At 46.6% G+C, this 19,511-nt stretch overlaps 1 protein-coding gene across 1 annotated transcript in view; it reads left to right on the plus strand.

The window, feature by feature from the left end:
* LOC144798189 (phospholipid scramblase 3-like) overlaps nt 1-2,669 on the plus strand; it is a 126,792-nt gene extending 124,123 nt beyond the window's left edge. Inside the window, exon 7 of the mRNA XM_078668937.1 lies at nt 2,589-2,669. Coding sequence (XP_078525063.1) covers nt 2,589-2,624 — 36 coding nt within the window. The 3' untranslated portion in view covers nt 2,625-2,669. The remainder of the gene's footprint in view (nt 1-2,588) is intronic.
* The last annotated feature ends 16,842 nt before the right edge of the window (nt 2,670-19,511 follow it).

The following is a 19,511-nucleotide window of genomic DNA, read 5'->3' on the forward strand; positions in this document are numbered from 1 at the left end:
TGCAGACCCAAACGACCTTAACAACTTACGCCCTATCTCTAACCTTCCTTTCCTCTCTAAAGCCCTAGAAAAATGTGTCCTATCACAACTTGAGAACCATATCCTTGACTTCAATCTCCTTGATGTTTTTCAATCAGGATTCAGAAAAGGTTGTAGTACAGAAACTGCAATGTTAAATATCACAGATGACATTCATCGCTCCCTTGACAAAGGTGAATCCTCACTACTGATCATCCTTGACCTCTCTGTGGCATTTGATACTGTCCATCATCCCACCCTTCTAAACACCCTCAAAGTTCGATTTGGCTTGGAAGGCACTGTACACAAATGGTTCTGCTCATTCCTTCAAAACAGATCACAGCAAATCAAGCTTAGCCACTTCCTTTCTAATCCTCAACCTGTCTCACTCGGGGTCCCTCAAGTATCCATCCTTTCCCCAACCCTTTTCAACCTTTTCATGGAACCACTCACCCTCATTCTCAAACAAGCTAAAATAAGTTACCACCTCTACGCCGACGATACCCAATTATACTACAAGATCAAATCCCACAACAACATCCTTCACCTAAATGACACCGTGACTAAAGTACAAGCCTGGTTCCATCTCAACCATCTCAAACTGAACCCCAAAAAAACAGAAATCATTCTTTTCACCCCCAAAAACAATACCCTTCCTATCCAAAACTGGATCGATGATATCAAAGCTCTCAATTGCTCCCTCTCCACCTCTAACTCTGTTAAATCCCTTGGCATTAGCATCGACCAGAATCTCAACCTCTTCCCCCACAATAAAAATGCCGCCAAAAGTGCTCTTTTCACCCTTCTCCACCTCAAGAAAATCAAACCTTTCATTCCAGCTGATGATTTCAAAATCGTTGTCCAATCGCTAGTCCTCTCCAGGATTGACTATGGTAACGCCACCCTTGCCGGCACCCCTAATACCCATCTTGCACCAATTAAATCTGTCCTCAATCTAGCTGCCCGACTTATCTCTGACTGTAAAAGATTTGACCACATATCGCCCGTCCTCAAAAATCTTAATTGGCTCCCAATTGAAGGAAGATCCTCTTACAAGATTGCCTGTATCACCCACAAAGCTCTTCACCAAAACACCCCCGTCTTCCTTGCAACAAAACTTGATAAAGCAGGCTGCACCAGGTCCCTGAGAAGCACTGACTCCCTTCTCCTGATCCCACCCAGACTTAAATGTCAAAAAACTCAATCCCGTGCATTCTCTGGTAATGCTCTTACCATTTGGAACTCACTCCCCAAAGACCTTCGCTGCAACCCCTCTTTCTCTCTTTTCAAAAAAAAACTCAAACTACTTCTCCACAACAAATATCGGGGTACCTAGCATCCACTCTTTCTACTCGTGTACCCCCACCTTGTCTGAATCCAACATTGCCTCCCCTGTTAATTGTTTCGCCTATTTTTAATTTTTATCTGTCTCTCACTCCCCCCTTATCATATACTTATTGCAATACTGTATCCCTTTGCTAATTCTGCATATATTGCTATTTTATCTTATTGTGTCTAACTCTGTTGTAAAGCGCTCTGATACTCCAGAGTCCAGCAGCGCTATATAAAACCTTTGAAATAAATAAAATAAATAACGAAACAAACTGCAATGTCCTTTGACACCAACATCCATTCATATAACGCGGCACACAGGTCCATATCAGGATCTAACCAGCCTCTTCCTTTATAGTTTATCACTGAACAATAATTTACTCAATTCTGCGTTCACCTTCGATCGTCCAGTATGCTCCACCTGGAAACAACATGAAATACAACCAGATAAATTGTCAACAGATCAGTTTGACTCCAGATAACAAGAATGACAGTTCTGTAAAGGGAGCCAATGTTATCAGAGGTCTGGGCAGCCTAGTGTTGCTACCAGGTGGTGGAAATACACCGTACAAATGCACAGCACATATACCTTTGCCCAGTTCTCAAAGTCCAGGCTTGTGGTTTGCAAAGGCCCTAAGAAAGGGAGATTGTTTGTAGCAATGTCCTAGATTTAAAATGCCAGGCACAAGATGTTGTATCCTTTACTCACTCGAAAGGCTATTGTGGCAGATACCATGGTGTGTACAAAGTTTCAGAAGTGTACAGCTGGTACTGTAGGTAGTCCCTATGGGGGAAGTGTAGCTCTTGACTTCCACCGCGATGTGTCAAGAAGGGGATACAAACACCTCTAACACAAATAACTTAGCATTACATATTTATTCTATTTATTTATTTCTGTTTACAAACTCTCCAAACTCAGGCGTCTCTCCAGGGCCATGAGAGAGACGCCTGAGTTTGGAGAGTTAGGAAACAGAAATTGCAGTGCAAGACTAAAGCACACTTGCAAAACAGATTTAATTTTGATGATGAAAGGCCTCCTTTCCAAATTTCAGCTCCTCCGGTCACATACAATACAATAATGCACCTTTCTGCAGGGAGTTTGTCAACTTGAGCAAACTCCTTGAGGTCTGCTTCACACTGACCCAGAGATGTACACATGATTGCACAGTGCCTCAGGTAAAGTAGATTGCACATCTGTTGTGGATATATTCACCAACCCTGTTTCTTTTCCCACCCAGGATCACTTGTATTATCAACAGAGAAGAAATCGGTGACATCAACCCTCCAAAGACTGCAGCAACTCTGTCCATGGACCCCCCCCCCCCCTACAGAAGAAGAAGCTAAGAAGCCCCCTTATAGTCCAGTGGGTGATGACACTGCCTGCACTTCACTTTCCTGACACTTTATCACAACTGTTTGTGCCTGCACCACAAGCGCACTTCAGGCCCTGCTACGGCAGTGCTGGACACATGTCAAGGGAACGGCTGCAGTGTGGGGTAGAGGTCTCTACATCTACAGACCTCCTCTTCCAGGAAAGCTGGGATCTCATATGTAACTCTAAAATTACCAGAATTGGACTAATGCCCCTCATTCGGTGTCTTTGGGGTTCAGTCAAAGGAATGATAAAGTCTGTATCACTGAACAATTTATTACAAAACAGTCAAGTCTTGCATTTTCCAATACAGATATGTTTTTTAGCAAGCAGTGTGTGTGAGTTTTGTGAGGAGGCATCTTTTAGATTTGTGTCATTTCTGTTCTGTGTATGTGAAGGAAGTTTGCACTGCTGATGCACATGTAGCTGTTTGTGGGTACAAAGGCTGTGTACATGGTGAATGTCCAGAAAATATCTATGGGACGAGGTCATGAGACCCCGGACTCCCTAACGAATAAGGTAATCCATTGGATTAGACACACCAGGTGGTGTAGGTCTGTTATTAGGGAGGACATAGTAAAGACTACAAGAATTACATCACCAGGCGATATCGATGATTGTATTGAGGTTGTCCTAAAAACCCCGAAGATAGTGGAGGATTTGCTAGCTTTGGAATATAGAACCTGTTCCCCTGATAACTCCCGGATTCAAATGACATCACAACCCTACCAGAGAAGGATATTAACCAGAGAAATTACTGAGAGGAGTACAGGTAAGGTATGTTCTGGATTGGATAGCAACGACTGACTACATACCTAGACTGGAAAAGTAGCACCCAGGGAGACAAGTAGTGATGAGGTCCTAGATCACGTATTAATCATTCCAATGAACCCCACTTCTTTTATAGAACCTTCGTCCCCAGGGATGTTACTTGTACAGAATAAAGCATTCATTATCACCCAGGAGATTCCCAAATTTATAGATTCTCCTGTATTCACCGGATCTGTTCTTTCATGGAACATTGCTGATCTGAGAACAAAAATGGATTCCCCAGAATGGGCTTCTTTTATCAGCCGGCATGATATTTGCTTATTCCAGGAAACCTGGGCTTTGGAGCAGTTGTATTTCCCGAGGTATTTAAACTATGGAATCCTGGCGGAAAAGAAAGGGAAAGGACGACCGTCAGGTGGCCTGATGATCTGGATCAAACAAGATCTTGCTGTAATGGTTAAGACAATATCCACTAATCATAGGGATCTTCAGGCCCTTATATTGGAGTTTGTGAATCGAGACCCTATTTATCTATACAATGTATATGCCAGAAGTACTGGGGGAAAGAACTCGGAAATTTTAACACTTCTGGAAGAACATTTAGACAGTAACCTTCTCCATTCTAATATTATTATAGGAGGAGATTTTAATGTAACTTTTGAGCCTCTCCTGAATGATAACTGGAATCTTTCAGATGAAGAAGATAGGGTATGGGGGGTTCCTAAATTCGATTTAGTCCCCATGAAAAGGTGGACGCAAACTGCAATACAGCTTAACTCTCTCTGCCTAAATATAGGAGTTAGATCCGCTAATGGTAGAACACCAGGTGATAAAAGTGGGGCTAATACACTCACGAATGGCACCCGGCAGAGTAGAATAGACTACATTCTTGTTAGTCTGAGCCTGTGGAGGTATCTTCAGGATATGCAAATTATAGATAGAGTAGAGAGCGACCATAATCCCCTAACGGCAAAAATATCATACTGGGAACCACCAGTTGCTCTGGAAAGGGCGATTGATACCATTTTTCCAGGGGACGTCGCCATTACTAATGATATGCGACATGTCCGCTGGTCTAAAGTCGTAGCCATTCAGGAGAACATTGATTTTATAGCTGGCAAGCTTACTCAGGCGATAAGTGACTTGAAGGGTGTAGCGAATGAGGAGTGCTCAACTATTAGTACTGAAAGTGGAACCAGGATTCATGAGGCTTTTTTTAAGGACTTGCGAACGCTGTTTGTTAAGCCCACCCAACAAAGTAGTCCATGTAATTTCCACCCTCCATGTTGGTACTCAGCAGAATGTAGGCAGGCTCGCTTGGAACTAGGTAGAGCCCTTAAAAGTGGCTCGAGTGTGAATGTACGTTTAGCTAGGGCGGCGTATAAATCCGCTGTCTTCAAAACCAAGCGTCTGTGGGACGAACAGAGATGGATGGACCTGCAAGAAGCAGGATGCCATAAAGATCCCAGAAAATTCTGGAGTATCTATAAGTGGGGTGTGGATAGCAATTCTGATAAACCACAGAACTGGGTCCGCAGGATAAATGGGTATCCCATTTCAAACCTCAGTTTGCGATGGGAGAAGGCCAAGATTCTTCCATAGAGGTGCCTTTTACCCCATTCTTGGAGGACCCATTTACTTTGAGGGATGTTCAGCTGGCTTTGGATGTCGTTCCTGGTAGAGCGCCAGGAATTGACGGTATTCCAGCTGATTTATTCTTACAAGACAAAGATTCTTGGGGCCCATATATATTATTATTGGCGAATGCGCTTGCTAGGGGAGCACCGATTCCCCATTCATGGAAAGGGGCCGAAATAATCCCAGTTTACAAGAAAGGGGATAAATCCCAGCCTGGAAATTATCGACCAATTAGTTTGATCGACACTACCCAGAAGATCATTGGTAGGCTTATTTTAAATAAGGTTCAGGTTTGGGAAAGGGAGTACAGCATTTTGTCTCACTTGCAGGCTGGTTTTAGAACTTCCGTTAGCACGGTCGATCAGGTCATGCATTTCACCATGCTATACTGGAAGACCGTGCTAATTGGTAACGGCAGCCTTTATGCTGCTTTTATTGATTTAAGGGCAGAATTTGACTTGGTTCCGCGCCAAATGTTGTGGAAAGTACTTTTTGACATGGGTATGCCAGGGGAAATTTTGTCTTTAATTAGAAAGCTCCACAAGGAGAATTTTGCCCAGATTAGGTGGGGTAGTCCTGGCAATGTTACATCTCAGTTCCCAGTTGAAACAGGCGTGCGCCAATTTTGTGTCCTGACCCCAACGTTATTTTCTTTATATATAAATGATGTTGCAAAATTTTTAATTGGTTCTAATGTTGATGCACCCATTCTTGCTGGAGCAAAAATCCCTATATTAATGTTTGCAGACGATTGTCTTATAGTATCAAAAACCCCGAGCGGGCTACAGAAGGCTTTATTAATTTTCGAGGACTACTGTGTCGCTCGTGGCTTGGAAGTTAACATTCTTAAATCCAAGTACATGTCTTTTAATGCGCCTAATGCCAACAGGGGTACTGTATATATGAGTAACGGGCCACTTGAGAGGGTACAGGCATTTAGTTATCTGGGTGTCTGTATCCAACAGGATTTATCCTGGAGACAGCAGATCGATTTGGCCACCCTGAAGCATCGTCAGCTCTCAGGAGCATTGAGCTTAGAGCACTCCAGGTCTTTGACTAGGCCAATAACTCTGGTGTTATCGGTCTATAATGGTAAGGTAGTTAGTTCTACTCTGTATGGTGTGGAAATGTGGGGAAATGAAAAACTAAAGGGGATGACTGTTTCTGAAAATACATTTCTTAGAAAATGAATAAGGTTACCCCAGAGCACCCCTTTAAATCCCCTATTTTACGACCTGGGCATAACACCAATAGCTCTAATTGCATCCTTGCGCCCAATCCTATACTGGCGGCGGATTTGGACTACACCTGAACTGGATACATATACCAGGGGGCTGCTGGACGTAGTCAAAAGTGACGGTTCCCGGAAAGTTAAATGGCTGGGACATATCCGGAATCTTTTAAATGACTTAGGTCTAGGGGAATTGTGGGAAGATCCATTACACGCCAGGTTCCCACCAAAGAAGGTACTTAAGAACTTGTACTGGAACTTGGTGGCTACAAAGGTCTTCAGTACCACCCCTTCACACTCTTTGGCTGGTTTATTTTTAGAAATCAAAGATTGCCCTAAACTTGAGGAATTTTGGGACGTCATCACAAAGCCCCTTGACCGCAAGCTCTACTTTCAGCTAAGAGTGGGAAGCCTGCCGGTAAGGGCATTCTCCAATAGATGGACTAGTGGGGGCAAGATTGCCTGTCCGGCTTGCTTGGATGTTCCTGAAACCATTGGCCATCTTCTGTTTGAGTGCCCAATGTATGCGGCCCCATGTCAAAAGTGGCTATGGCCAATGTGTAGGTTATTGGGAACGAGGAGAGGAATGATTGCAGTTAGAATTATTTGCACCAGTCCTAACATGTTTGTGTATATAGCGGTGGCGAAAATCCTAGGTTGGGCATGGACGATTAGAGCCCGGCTACTGAAAGCATAATATATTAGGTAACCACGTAGGCCAAGTACCCTTATTAATTATCGCATAATAATATTTGTCATATTTGTATTGTTAATAGAATGATTTTATTTATGTATCTTATGAATTTTTATGAATTTTTATAATCTGGATTTTAACCTGGTTTTATCCATTGAATTTTATACATGTACTTTTATATATATGGAACATGCTTTTATGACAATCGTCGAATAAAGCTTGCTTGACTTGACTTGGCTGTTTGTGGGCCTGCACTCTTGATATATGTTCTGTCTCCTCTGTTTTGAAGGAGCTATGCACTACCCCCATTGTTACTATGCCTGTTCCTGGTGCTAAGAAAGCTTGCACTGGTGGTTAAAGGAGCTATGCACTGCCGCCATTGTTACTGTACCTGTTCTTGGTGCTAACAAAGCTTGCACTGGTGGTTAAAGGAGCTATGCACTGCCGCCATTGTTACTGTACCTGTTCTTGGTGCTAAGACAGCTTGCACTGGTGGTAAAAGGAGCTATGCACTGCCGCCATTGTTATTGTACCTGTTCTTGGTGCTAAGAAAGCTTGCACTGGTGGTTAAAGGAGCTATGCACTGAGGCTACTGTTACTGTACCTGTTCTTGGTGCTAAGAAAGCTTGCACTGGTGGTTAAAGGAGCTATGCACTGCAGCCATTGTTACTTGACCTGTTCTTGGTGCTAAGAAAGCTTGCACTGGTGGTTAAAGGAGCTATGCACTGCAGCTTTTGTTACTGTACCTGTTCTTGGTGCTAAGAAAGCTTGCACTGGTGACTAAAGGAGCTATGCACTGCCCCCATTGTTACTGTACCTGTTCTTGGTGCTAAGAAAGCTTGCACTGGTGGTTAAAGGAGCTATGCACTGCCGCCATTTTTACTGTACCTGTTCTTGGTGCTGAGAAAGCTTGCACTGGTGCTTAAAGGAGCTATGCACTGCCGCCGTTGTTACTGTACCTGTTCTTGGTACTAAGAAAGCTTGCACTGGTGGTTAAAGGAGCTATGCACTGCCGCCATTGTTACTGTACCTGTTCTTGGTGCTAAGAAAGCTTGCACTGGTGGTTAAAGAAGCTATGCACTGCCGCCATTGTTACTGTACCTGTTCCTGGTGCTAAGAAAGCTTGCACTGGTGGTTAAAGGAGCTATGCACTGCAGCCATTGTTACTGTACCTGTTCCTGGTGCTAAGAAAGCTTGCACTGGTGGTTAAAGGAGCTATGCTCTGCCGCCATTGTTACTGTACCTGTTCCTGGTGCTAAGAAAGCTGGCACTGCAGCTTAAAGGAGTTATGCACTGCCGCCATTGTTACTGTACCTGTTCCTGGTGCTAAGAAAGCTTGCACTGGTGGTTAAAGGAGCTATGCACTGCCGCCATTGTTACTGTACCTGTTCCTGGTGCTAAGAAAGCTTGCACTGGTGGTTAAAGGAGCTATGCACTGCCACCATTGTTACTGTACCTGTTCCTGGTGCTAAGAAAGCTTGCACTGCAGCTTAAAGGAGTTATGCACTGCCACCATTGTTACTGAACCTGTTCTTGGTGCTAAGAAATCTGCCACTGCTGCTTAAAGGAGCTATGCGCTGCCACCATTGTTCCTGTACCTGTTCTTGGTGCTAAGAAAGCTGGCACTGGTGGTTAAAGGAGTTATGCACTGCCACCATTGTTACTGAACCTGTTCTTGGTGCTAAGAAATCTGCCACTGCTGCTTAAAGGAGCTATGCGCTACCACCATTGTTCCTGTACCTGTTCTTGGTGCTAAGAAAGCTGGCACTACTACTGGCGACACCAGTTCTCTACCTGTTCTCCCTCTCAAGAGATCTCTCAGTGCTGCTGCTTCCTACTGTAACTGTTCTTCCTGTTAGGGAAGCTTCAGCAAGGATAGCACACACTCCTGCAGTCCCTAGGTTTTGGTGGGGTGTTGGGGTGAGATTCAGTCACAGTGTTCTTGGGGCTCCACTTGGAAAATAGGAAGCCTTGTAAATTAATACAAAATCATTATAAATAATGTTGAAGGGGTGCACTACCCCCATTGTTACTATGCCTGTTCTTGGTGCTAAGAAAGCTTGCACTGCTGGTTAAAGGAGCTATGCACTGCCGCCATTGTTAGTGTACCTTTTCTTGGTGCTAAGAAAGCTTGCACTGGTGGTTAAAGGAGCTATGCACTGCCGCCATTGTTACTGTACCTGTTCTTGGTGCTAACAAAGCTTGCACTGGTGGTTAAAGGAGCTATGCACTGCCGCCATTGTTACTGTACCTGTTCTTGGTGCTAAGACAGCTTGCACTGGTGGTAAAAGGAGCTATGCACTGCCGCCATTGTTATTGTACCTGTTCTTGGTGCTAAGAAAGCTTGCACTGGTGGTTAAAGGAGCTATGCACTGAGGCTATTGTTACTGTACCTGTTCTTGGTGCTAAGAAAGCTTGCACTGGTGGTTAAAGGAGCTATGCACTGCAGCCATTGTTACTTGACCTGTTCTTGGTGCTAAGAAAGCTTGCACTGGTGGTTAAAGGAGCTATGCACTGCAGCTTTTGTTACTGTACCTGTTCTTGGTGCTAAGAAAGCTTGCACTGGTGACTAAAGGAGCTATGCACTGCCCCCATTGTTACTGTACCTGTTCTTGGTGCTAAGAAAGCTTGCACTGGTGGTTAAAGGAGCTATGCACTGCCGCCATTTTTACTGTACCTGTTCTTGGTGCTGAGAAAGCTTGCACTGGTGGTTAAAGGAGCTATGCACTGCTGCCGTTGTTACTGTACCTGTTCTTGGTACTAAGAAAGCTTGCACTGGTGGTTAAAGGAGCTATGCACTGCCGCCATTGTTACTGTACCTGTTCTTGGTGCTAAGAAAGCTTGCACTGGTGGTTAAAGAAGCTATGCACTGCCGCCATTGTTACCTGTTCCTGGTGCTAAGAAATCTGCCACTGCTGCTTAAAGGAGCTATGCACTGCCACCATTGTTACTGAACCTGTTCTTGGTGCTAAGAAATCTGCCACTGCTGCTTAAAGGAGCTATGCGCTGCCACCATTGTTCCTGTACCTGTTCTTGGTGCTAAGAAATCTGCCACTGGTGGTTAAAGGAGTTATGCACTGCCACCATTGTTCCTGTACCTGTTCTTGGTGCTAAGAAAGCTTGCACTGGTGGTTAAAGGAGCTATGCACTGCCGCCATTTTTACTGTACCTGTTCTTGGTGCTGCGAAAGCTTGCACTGGTGGTTAAAGGAGCTATGCACTGCCGCCGTTGTTACTGTACCTGTTCTTGGTACTAAGAAAGCTTGCACTGGTGGTTAAAGGAGCTATGCACTGCCGCCATTGTTACTGTACCTGTTCTTGGTGCTAAGAAAGCTTGCACTGGTGGTTAAAGAAGCTATGCACTGCCGCCATTGTTACCTGTTCCTGGTGCTAAGAAATCTGCCACTGCTGCTTAAAGGAGCTATGCACTGCCACCATTGTTCCTGTACCTGTTCTTGGTGCTAAGAAAGCTGGCACTACTACTGGCGACACCAGTTCTCTACCTGTTCTCCCTCTCAAGAGATCTCTCAGTGCTGCTGCTTCCTACTGTAACTGTTCTTCCTGTTAGGGAAGCTTCAGCAAGGACAGCACACACTCCTGCAGTCCCTAGGTTTTGGTGGGGTGTTGGGGTGAGATTCAGTCACAGTGTTCTTGGGGCTCCACTTGGAAAATAGGAAGCATTGTAAATTAATACAAAATCATTATAAATAATGTTGAAGGGGATAAGAAGGGTGGCCCCTTTATGGTGAGATAAAACTCTTGGGGTCCGTATGTTTTCCATGAAAGGTAAATCCCTCTGGTGTGGGGCCCATCCAAGGTTGAATTCCGGCTGGTGCACAGGACTGGGTGCACACTCTGAGCCAAGCCCAACTCTCCTCCAGCTTCTATCCTGACCCTGCATCTAGCACCATAACCTATGTTGTCCCCGGGCGCCTATGCCGACTCCATCAAGACTGGAGGAGGATATCCCAATAGATCTCTCCTTCGCCGGGTCGATGCCGGTTCGACCTTGACCGAAGTCACCACTTTCCCCACTTGATTTACCACCTTCACGAGGGAGAAAACACTATTTGCATTTTGTTTTTGTAACAAACTCTGATAAGGACTGTGACACTGGTGATGAGTCTACTCAGCCCTACCAAGATGATAATTGTTACGAGGACTTGCAGGAGGCTAGCGGCCGTGATATTGCTCTGGAAAGGGGTCTCTTCTCACCCCCTTGGCCAGCCAGAAAGGAATCCTCTTCCTATACCATAGGGATGTATAGGGCAGACAAAGTACTTGACCTCAAGCTCCCCATGTTGAAGCTTATCACCAGTGTTTAGACAGAGGTCCTTCAACTGGGTCAATTCTCTTCAGAGTCCCTTCTTTCATTTAACAAAACTATGATGGATACCTTAATAGTGGCTCGGGCCAAGACTTGTTCTAGCTCTCTAGTCAATCAGATAATTGCCAGGAGCCACTGGCCTGTTCCAGGTGACCCTGGTTTTCTTTCACAACACCCTTCACATGAAGCCTCGTGTTACAGGCCTCATTGAGACGCCCTAATCACAATATATTTCCTACCACTCCCCCGACAGATAATCTAAGTGGGTAGAAATGTTTGGCAAATGTGTTTTTTTTCCCACCAGTTTGGCCTTCTGATCTGTTAATGCCAGCTGTTTGTCGGAACGCTATTCCCACCCTCTCTGGAATTTGGTGGCACAAGCCCTCCCTAGTGTGCCCGAAGACATCTGTCCTCACTCAGGCAGTTCAAGGTGGTCACAATGTGGCCAAGTTCACAATTCGTTGTGGCTTGGGTACCACTGATTCCACAGAGGGGGTCATAAGCACCAGTGCTGCCATTCGCGGCCACATGTGGCTGCTTTCAACTCGGTCTTCAGGAGATGTCCAGTCCTCCCTGATGGACATGCCCTTTGATGGAACTGGCCTGTAGGGGGACAAGGCTGATTTCTCTCTAGCGTGTTTTAAGCAGAGCAGGGCTTCCGCTCACTTTCTGGGCCTTTCCGTCCCCATCTCTCCAGTCACAACAGTTCCACCTCTCCATTCACGGATTTTGGTCGATATCGCCAGCCTGTTCAGCCTCTACAAAATACCCAGCAGTTTCGCTGTAGTGGTCAAGGTGCCCACCGTCCACTCAGCCAAAGTTAATGGGCCATCCAGTCTAATGCCTCCCCTGTAGACTCACCTGCAAAGCCTCTTTAGAATGCCCTTGCAGGAGCACAGCCACCCGGTGGGAGGCAGAATCCATGATTCTACCCGGGATGGCAGACAATATCTTTAGACCGGTGGGTTGTACTGATTGTTTGGAGGGGCTACGTCTCACTCTTCACTTCGTAGCCACTGCCCTTGCCACCCTCCCTGCAGCAACTGTCAGAGGAATATCTCTCCATTTTGTGACAGGAAGTGCAAGCACTTAGGGCTAAAGGAAGTATCGAGAGGGTGCCTGCGCCAGAAGTAGGTTGTGGTTGTTATTCTTGCTACTTTTTGGTGCCCCAGAAAGATGGAGGCCTGCAGCCTATGTTAGACCTGTGCCTTCTCAACACCTTCCTCCAGAAGGAGAAGTTCAAAATGCTCACCCTTGCACAGGTCTTGTCTGCCTCCGACCTCCTCTCACAGAGGTCCTGCCACGAAGGAATCCTCTTCCTATGCCATGATGATGCACAGGGCGGCCGAAGTACTTGACCTCCAGCTCTCTACCATGGAGGTCATAACCAATGTACTGACAGAGGTCCTTCCTCTGGGGCGAACCTCTTCAAAGCCCCTTCGTCCATTCAACAAAGCTCTAACAGGTACCTTACTCGTGGCTTGGCCCAAGCCCTGTTCTGGCCTCCCCAGTCAATTAGCAAATTGCCAGGAGCCATCACCCTGTTCTAGGTGGCCCTGGTTTTCTTTGTTAACACCCTTCACATGAAAGCCTAGTGTTACCGGCCTCATCAGACAACCACACACTAGATAAAGTTTATTTTTAGCAGTGCTACTACTATGGCAAATGCCAGCTTAAGTGAGCAGGACGTAAATAGCCAACGACAGAAGAGCACACAGTGCGTGAAACGTATGCCTGGCAGCTGCGGCTGGAAGTGCAAACAGACACTGTGTTAGGAAGGTAGGGCTGGCACTCATCAATGTATGCTAATCTTTGCTATGTCAGTTGTATCTCATGATGTCATCAGGGTCAGAAGCCATGCAGTCATTTCCTTCTGATTGGAATCCCGTTTAATGAATTTCCTGTAGTATAATTGTCTGCCTTAAGATCATGTGATGTCATTTTAGACGCATAGCTGTTTTGCATGAGGGAAGCTTGCATGGCCATTTTCTGTGCTGCACATATTTTGTGGCGGGGGGTTGCACTTCTACTTTTCATTCAGTATTGACAGTATTTTGGGAGCTGGAGACCTCCCCATCAGACTTCAGTGCTCTTGCTGCTTTGTGAGGGAGGATTCTACAGCTGCTCCCCTGATCTGCCTGTCTGAGTGGGGGCAGCACAGCTCCTTTCCATGCTGTACCTGTTTGAGAGGGAGGCCAGCACAGCTCTCTTCCATGCTGTATCTGTTTTAGGTAGCAGCACAGCTCCTTTCCATGCTATACCTGTTTCAGAGGGGAGCCAGCACAGCTCCTTTCCATGCTGTACCTGTTTGAGAGGGGGCCCAGCACAGCTCCCTTCCGTGCTGTTCCTGTTTAAGAGGGTGCCCAGCACAGCTTCTTTCTGTGCTGTTCCTGTTTGAGAGGGGCCAACACAGCTCATTTCCACACTGTGCCTGTTTGAGAGGGTGCAGCACAGCTCCCTTCCATGGTGTACCTGTTTGAGAGCAGGACCAGCACAACTCCTTTCCATGCTGTACCTGTTTGAGAGAGAGGCCATCGCAGCTCCTCTCCATGCTGTAAATGTTTGAGAGAGAGGCTATCACAGCTCCTTTCCATGCTGTACCTGTTTGGTAGGGAGGCAGCACAGCTCCATTCTACGCTGTACCTGTTTGAGAGGGGGTAGCACAGCTCCTTTCTATGTTGTACCTGTTTGATAGGGAGGCCAGAAAAGCCCCTTTCCACGCTGTACCTGTTTGAGAGGAGGGAGCACAGCTCTATGCTGTACATGTTTGAGAGGGGCCCCCGGCACAGCTCCCTCCCATGCTGTACCTGTTTGAGAGGGGGCCAGCACAGCTTCTTTCCATGCTGTACCTGTTTGAGAGGGGGCCCAGCACAGCTCCCTTCCATGCTGTACCTGTTTGAGAAGTTGCCCGCCACAGCTCCATTCAATGTTTTACCTGTTTGATAGGGGGCCAGCACAGCTCCTTTCCACATTGTACCTGTGTGAGAGGTTGCCCAGCAGACCTTCTTTCCATGTTGTACCTGTTTGAGAGGGGCTAGCACAGCTCCTTTCCATGCTGTACCTGTTTGAGAGGGGGCAGCACACCTTCTTTTCATGCTGTACCTGTTTGAGAGGGAGGCCAGCACAGCTCCCTTCCATGCTGTACCTGTTTGAGAGGGTGCCCAGCACAGCTCCTTTCCATGCTGTACCTGTTTGATAGGGGCCAGCACAGCTCCTTTCCACATTGTACCTGTTTGAGAGGTTGCCCAGCAGACCTTCTTTCCATGTTGTACCTGTTTGAGAGGGGCTAGCACAGCTCCTTTCCATGCTGTACCTGTTTGAGAGGGGGCAGCACACCTTCTTTTCATGCTGTACCTGTTTGAGAGGGAGGCCAGCACAGCTCCCTTCCATGCTGTACCTGTTTGAGAGGGTGCCCAGCACAGCTCCTTTCCATGCTGTACCTGTTTGATAGGGGCCAGCACAGCTCCTTTCCACGTTGTACCTGTTTGAGAGGTTGCCCAGCAGAACTTCTTTCCATGTTGTACCTGTTTGAGAGGGGCTAGCACAGTTCCTTTCCATGCTGTACCTGTTTGAGACGGGGCAGCACACCTTTCCATGCTGTACCTGTTTGAGAGGGAGGCCAGCACAGCTCCCTTCCATGCTGTACCTGTTTGAGAGGGTGCCCAGCACAGCTCCTTTCCATGCTGTACCTGTTTGATAGGGGCCAGCACAGCTCCTTTCCATGCTGTACCTGTTTGAGAGGGGGCGGCACAGCTTCTTTCCATGCTGTACCTGTTTTAGAGGGTGCCCAGCACAGCTCCTTTCCATACTGTACCTGTTTGAGCGGGTGCAGCACAGCTCCTTTCCATGCTGTACCTGTTTGAGAGAGAGGCCAGCACAGCTCCTTTCCATGCTGTACCTGTTTGAGAGGGTGCAGCACAGCTCCTTCTCATGCGGTACCTGTTTGAGAGAGGCCAGCACAGCTCCTTTCCATGCTGTACCTGTTTGAGAGCGTGCCCAGCACCTGAAGCACTCTAATATTGTCTGTTCACTAATATGCCTGACACCATTATTATCTGTTATAGCAACAATCTTGGACTTTTGCTTTTTAATTTCAAGGTAGTTCGCCAGAGATTTTCCGGCCTTATTCAGACCACCATATATTTTAGCATTAAACTTAAGCAAAACACCGCAAGCGCTATCCCAGGACTGTTTACTATATTGCATTTTAGCTTTATTGAGTTTTGACAAGGTATCTGTGTGATTTGAAGACAAATATTCATGTTCTATAGTCTTCATTTGTCTTATGCTTAGGAGTAGCATTGAATCTCTAAGTAAACTTCTTGTAAGAATAATGTAAATTGCTCTATAAAATGGTTGTTGAGCAGAAGAGCATTATTAAATCTCCATCTGCGTGTAGTGGGTGTAGGAGTAGGATAGTCCAAATATACTATGACAGGAGCATGACCTGAAATAAGGATTGAACCTATCTCAGCATGTGTCAAGAATTGAAGAGTAGATTGTGTAAAAAAAATGTCATCTATTCTAGAGTGCGATCTGTGCACAGGAGAAAAAAAGAGAACTCTAAAACATTAGGGTGTGAAGTTCTCCAAACATCTATCGCCTTCTAGAAGATATAGCTTTGTGAAAGGTTGCAGTAGTATCCACCATAAAAGGTCATATCTTTCTCAGCTCGTCCATAATGTCCTCCAGTGCCAAAGGCAGATGTGATTTGTTTGGACAAAATGGGTCTTTTTTAACACTTTTATTACTGTTACCTCCAGATTCCTTGTATTCATTGGCATTAGAATAGAAGAAGCCTGAGATTTACTGGAGAGCTAGAATCCATGTTTGTATGAGCCAAAGAGCAACAGGATAGCTTGCATAGTCTCTCAATAACCACCAAGGCGAAGTTGAAACTGAATGCGCAGCTGTTGACCAAGTGGTTCGATAAAGATAGACTTATTTAGTGAGAAATATTGCATGGAGTCACCATAAGAGCAAACTAATCAGTAAGAACCAGTACGCTCTCATAGAACTTCCTTATAATACACCTATCTTGAAGTCTTTGAAAGTTGCCCAAAATATCAAAAACCATGGAGAGGGCGTGCAATTTCAGACGCCTTTCCCATCGAGCGCGGCACCCGACAGGGATGCCCGCTCGCGCCATATTTATTCGCTCTCACAATGGAACCCCTTGCGGCGTGGGTGCGAATAGATGCACAGATGAAGGGGTTCGAATGGGAGGCTGGGCCGTCAGACCGCATCGCGCTCTACGCGGACGACGTACTGTTCTTTCTTACAGACCTCGACAGGTCAGGCCCCAGAGTATTTGAGATAATGAGAGTGTTTGGTGAAGTACCAGGGCTGAATCTCAATGTGAGGAAGTCTGTTTTGTGGACCCTAGGCAGCGGGGTGGCTCTTGGTGCCTGGGCGTCAGCCCTACAAAAGGCGACGGGAGGCCTTAAGTACCTGGGGGTGTTTTTGACTGACATCCCTGGAGTCTCGTGGGAGCGTAATATTATTCCGGTTTGGGACAGAGTCAGATCGGACATGAAAACGTGGTCCCGCATGCCCTTGAACCTATATGTCCGGTCGGCCATCTTCAAGATGGTCGCTCTTCCTCGTCTGCTCTACCAACTGCAGAATCATCCCTATCCTATCTTCCCACAATGGTTCCGCCAAGTCGATTCGGCACTGGGCCATTTCCTCTGGGCTGGGGGGGCGGTGCGTGTGGCCCTTCGCACCTGCTTCCTCTCTACATACTGCAGTGGCCTGGCGTCTTCGGACATCCTCTCCTACTATCAGGCGTCCTGATACTCAACGAATGGTGGTGTTGAGATCGGGGCGATCCGGCATACGCTCTGGAAAGACATCTAATGGAACCCGATACCTTGCACACGCTACTATACTCAGCCGGGAAAAGAAAGAAGCTCCCGGTGGTTACACAGACTGTCTTTCAGGTCTGGCGTCGGGCACTTGGTCGCATGGGGTGGTGGAATAGGCTGACTGGGGAGACCCCGCTGTGGCAGAATGGCCACCTACCGGCCTTGTCGACCCTGCCGGGGTTTCGCGGCTGGGACTCAATAGGGTTCTCGGCGTTGGGGCATGTTATGAGGGGCACGACCCTTAAATCCTTCCAGGAGTTGAGGGATGAGTACGATATGCCGAGTACCCAGTTCTTCAAATACCTGCAGTTCCGCCATGCTATCTCCCCCGCCCTGGAGGGGTTGGACTCCCTGCCAGAATTCAGTCCCATAGAGGCTAAATTGTTCATGGGAGAATTGACGGAGAAAAAAATTTCATGCGTATACCAATCCCTTGTCACTCACTGTGCGCCCTCCCTAGATGGCCTTCGGTCCAAATGGGAGAGAGACGTTGGTAAAATAGATGAGGAAGGATGGAGGGAGGCGGCTGTCACCGTGCGGCTGCGTTTTATCCAATTTAAATACCTACACAGGGCTTACTACACGAGAGAGAGGCTGTGGCGGGCTGGTTTGATTGCCTCCCCCGACTGTCTGAGGTGTGGTAGGGAAATGGGTACGTTCCTGCATACTGTGTGGACCTGTGGGGCAATGGTACGATATTGGAAGCGTATTTGGGACTGCTTGGATGAGGTTCTGGGCTGGCAGCTCCCGCGTACGTCGCAGCTGGGTCTTCTGCGTGTCTTGGAGCAAGTGGGCGGTACCATCTATAAGAGGCATCTCTTGCTCCTGGGCCTTACGGTTGCCAAGCGGGATGTGGCCCGTGCCTGGAAAAACCCTGGGGCTCCGCCGATTGAGGTCTGGAAAAGGGGCATGGACTATTGTATGGGACTAGAACGCCCTGTGTTTGAGGCCCGTGGCTGCCCCAGAAAACACTATAAAATCTGGAAGAGGTGGGCAGAATACAGGGGGTTGTGGCTAGAGCCGCCGCCGCAGCAGGATACAATGGCGGATCAACTGTCATAAGTGCCGGTACAGGAGTGGGAGCGCATTAACATCTCTGTGCAGATTACTTTGTTTAAATCCTGGTGACCATCGTGAACGGGGCGGGGGTGGGAACCGGGTGGGGGGTTGTTACGGGATTGGAGAGGGGGATCCGGATAGTTAATGTCACTATTTTATCCTGCTTTTTGTGCTGATTGCTGCAACTGTGATTCATGATTATTTGCTTACAGCCTCTCCAGTGTCTGGAGTGCTGTAGATATTTCTGCAATCTCTTTCTAAAATGTCAATAAAATCTGGTTTTGAAAAAAAAAAACATGGAGAGGGCAAAAAAATAAGGATGAATACATGTTTCTCCAATTAGGAAAATCCTACTATCACCAGTAAGCCCACATTTCTGGTGGGGAAAGGGGGAAATATCACAGGTTTGCTGGCTCCTGAGGAGAAACGATCATCAGAGTTCGTAAAATGGCAGCCGATATGCGGAGCGCGCGTGGAGCTGCAGGGAAAAAGCAATAAGGTAGCAACCAGACCAATTAAGGGTCTAATAACCTACCTCCCACTCCTTGGAGCTTCCAAAACCTTTTCTCATGATTTTACAACCACGTTGTGCCGATTAGACATCCCTCTACGGAAGACGGCTCTGCCATGCTTCGGAGGGGCTCTAGTGAGTGGCCATCTTGTCTTGCTGCCACCGTCCGATTTCTGAACATATTTTTCATTCACTGACAGGTACTGTGAGACACTGTCACTTCCTTCAGCCTCAGCTTCAAAGCTTTTATTGGTGGCCCTTTATAAACACCTGGAGGTGACTCAGTTCAAAGTATGCTCTATGCAAGAGTAACATGCTAAACAAAACAAATGCAGAAACACAACATCCTGGAAATAGCTTACATAATCTTGCATTCCCTGAGAGTGCTAAAAGGAGACCTATAAACAGGAAGTAAATCACTAATCTAGATGATGTAACTTTTGTTACATTCATTGTGTAGATATGGAGCAACTTTTTTGACAGAACATACATGTAGGGCCCAATAGGGACCCATATCAATGTCTATACATAAATACTATTGGGTCTAACAGCTAGATTCATCAAAGTCCCGTTTTGCGAGTCTGTAATAGCGATTCATAAGGAATCGCTATTACAGACTCGCAAAACGGGATTCATGTAGGAATCGCAATTGAATTTGCGATTCCAACTGATTCCTTATTTGCGATTAGCTA

This window comes from Lissotriton helveticus, chromosome 12 (assembly GCF_964261635.1).
Source record: "Lissotriton helveticus chromosome 12, aLisHel1.1, whole genome shotgun sequence".
Classification (NCBI taxonomy): domain Eukaryota; kingdom Metazoa; phylum Chordata; class Amphibia; order Caudata; family Salamandridae; genus Lissotriton; species Lissotriton helveticus.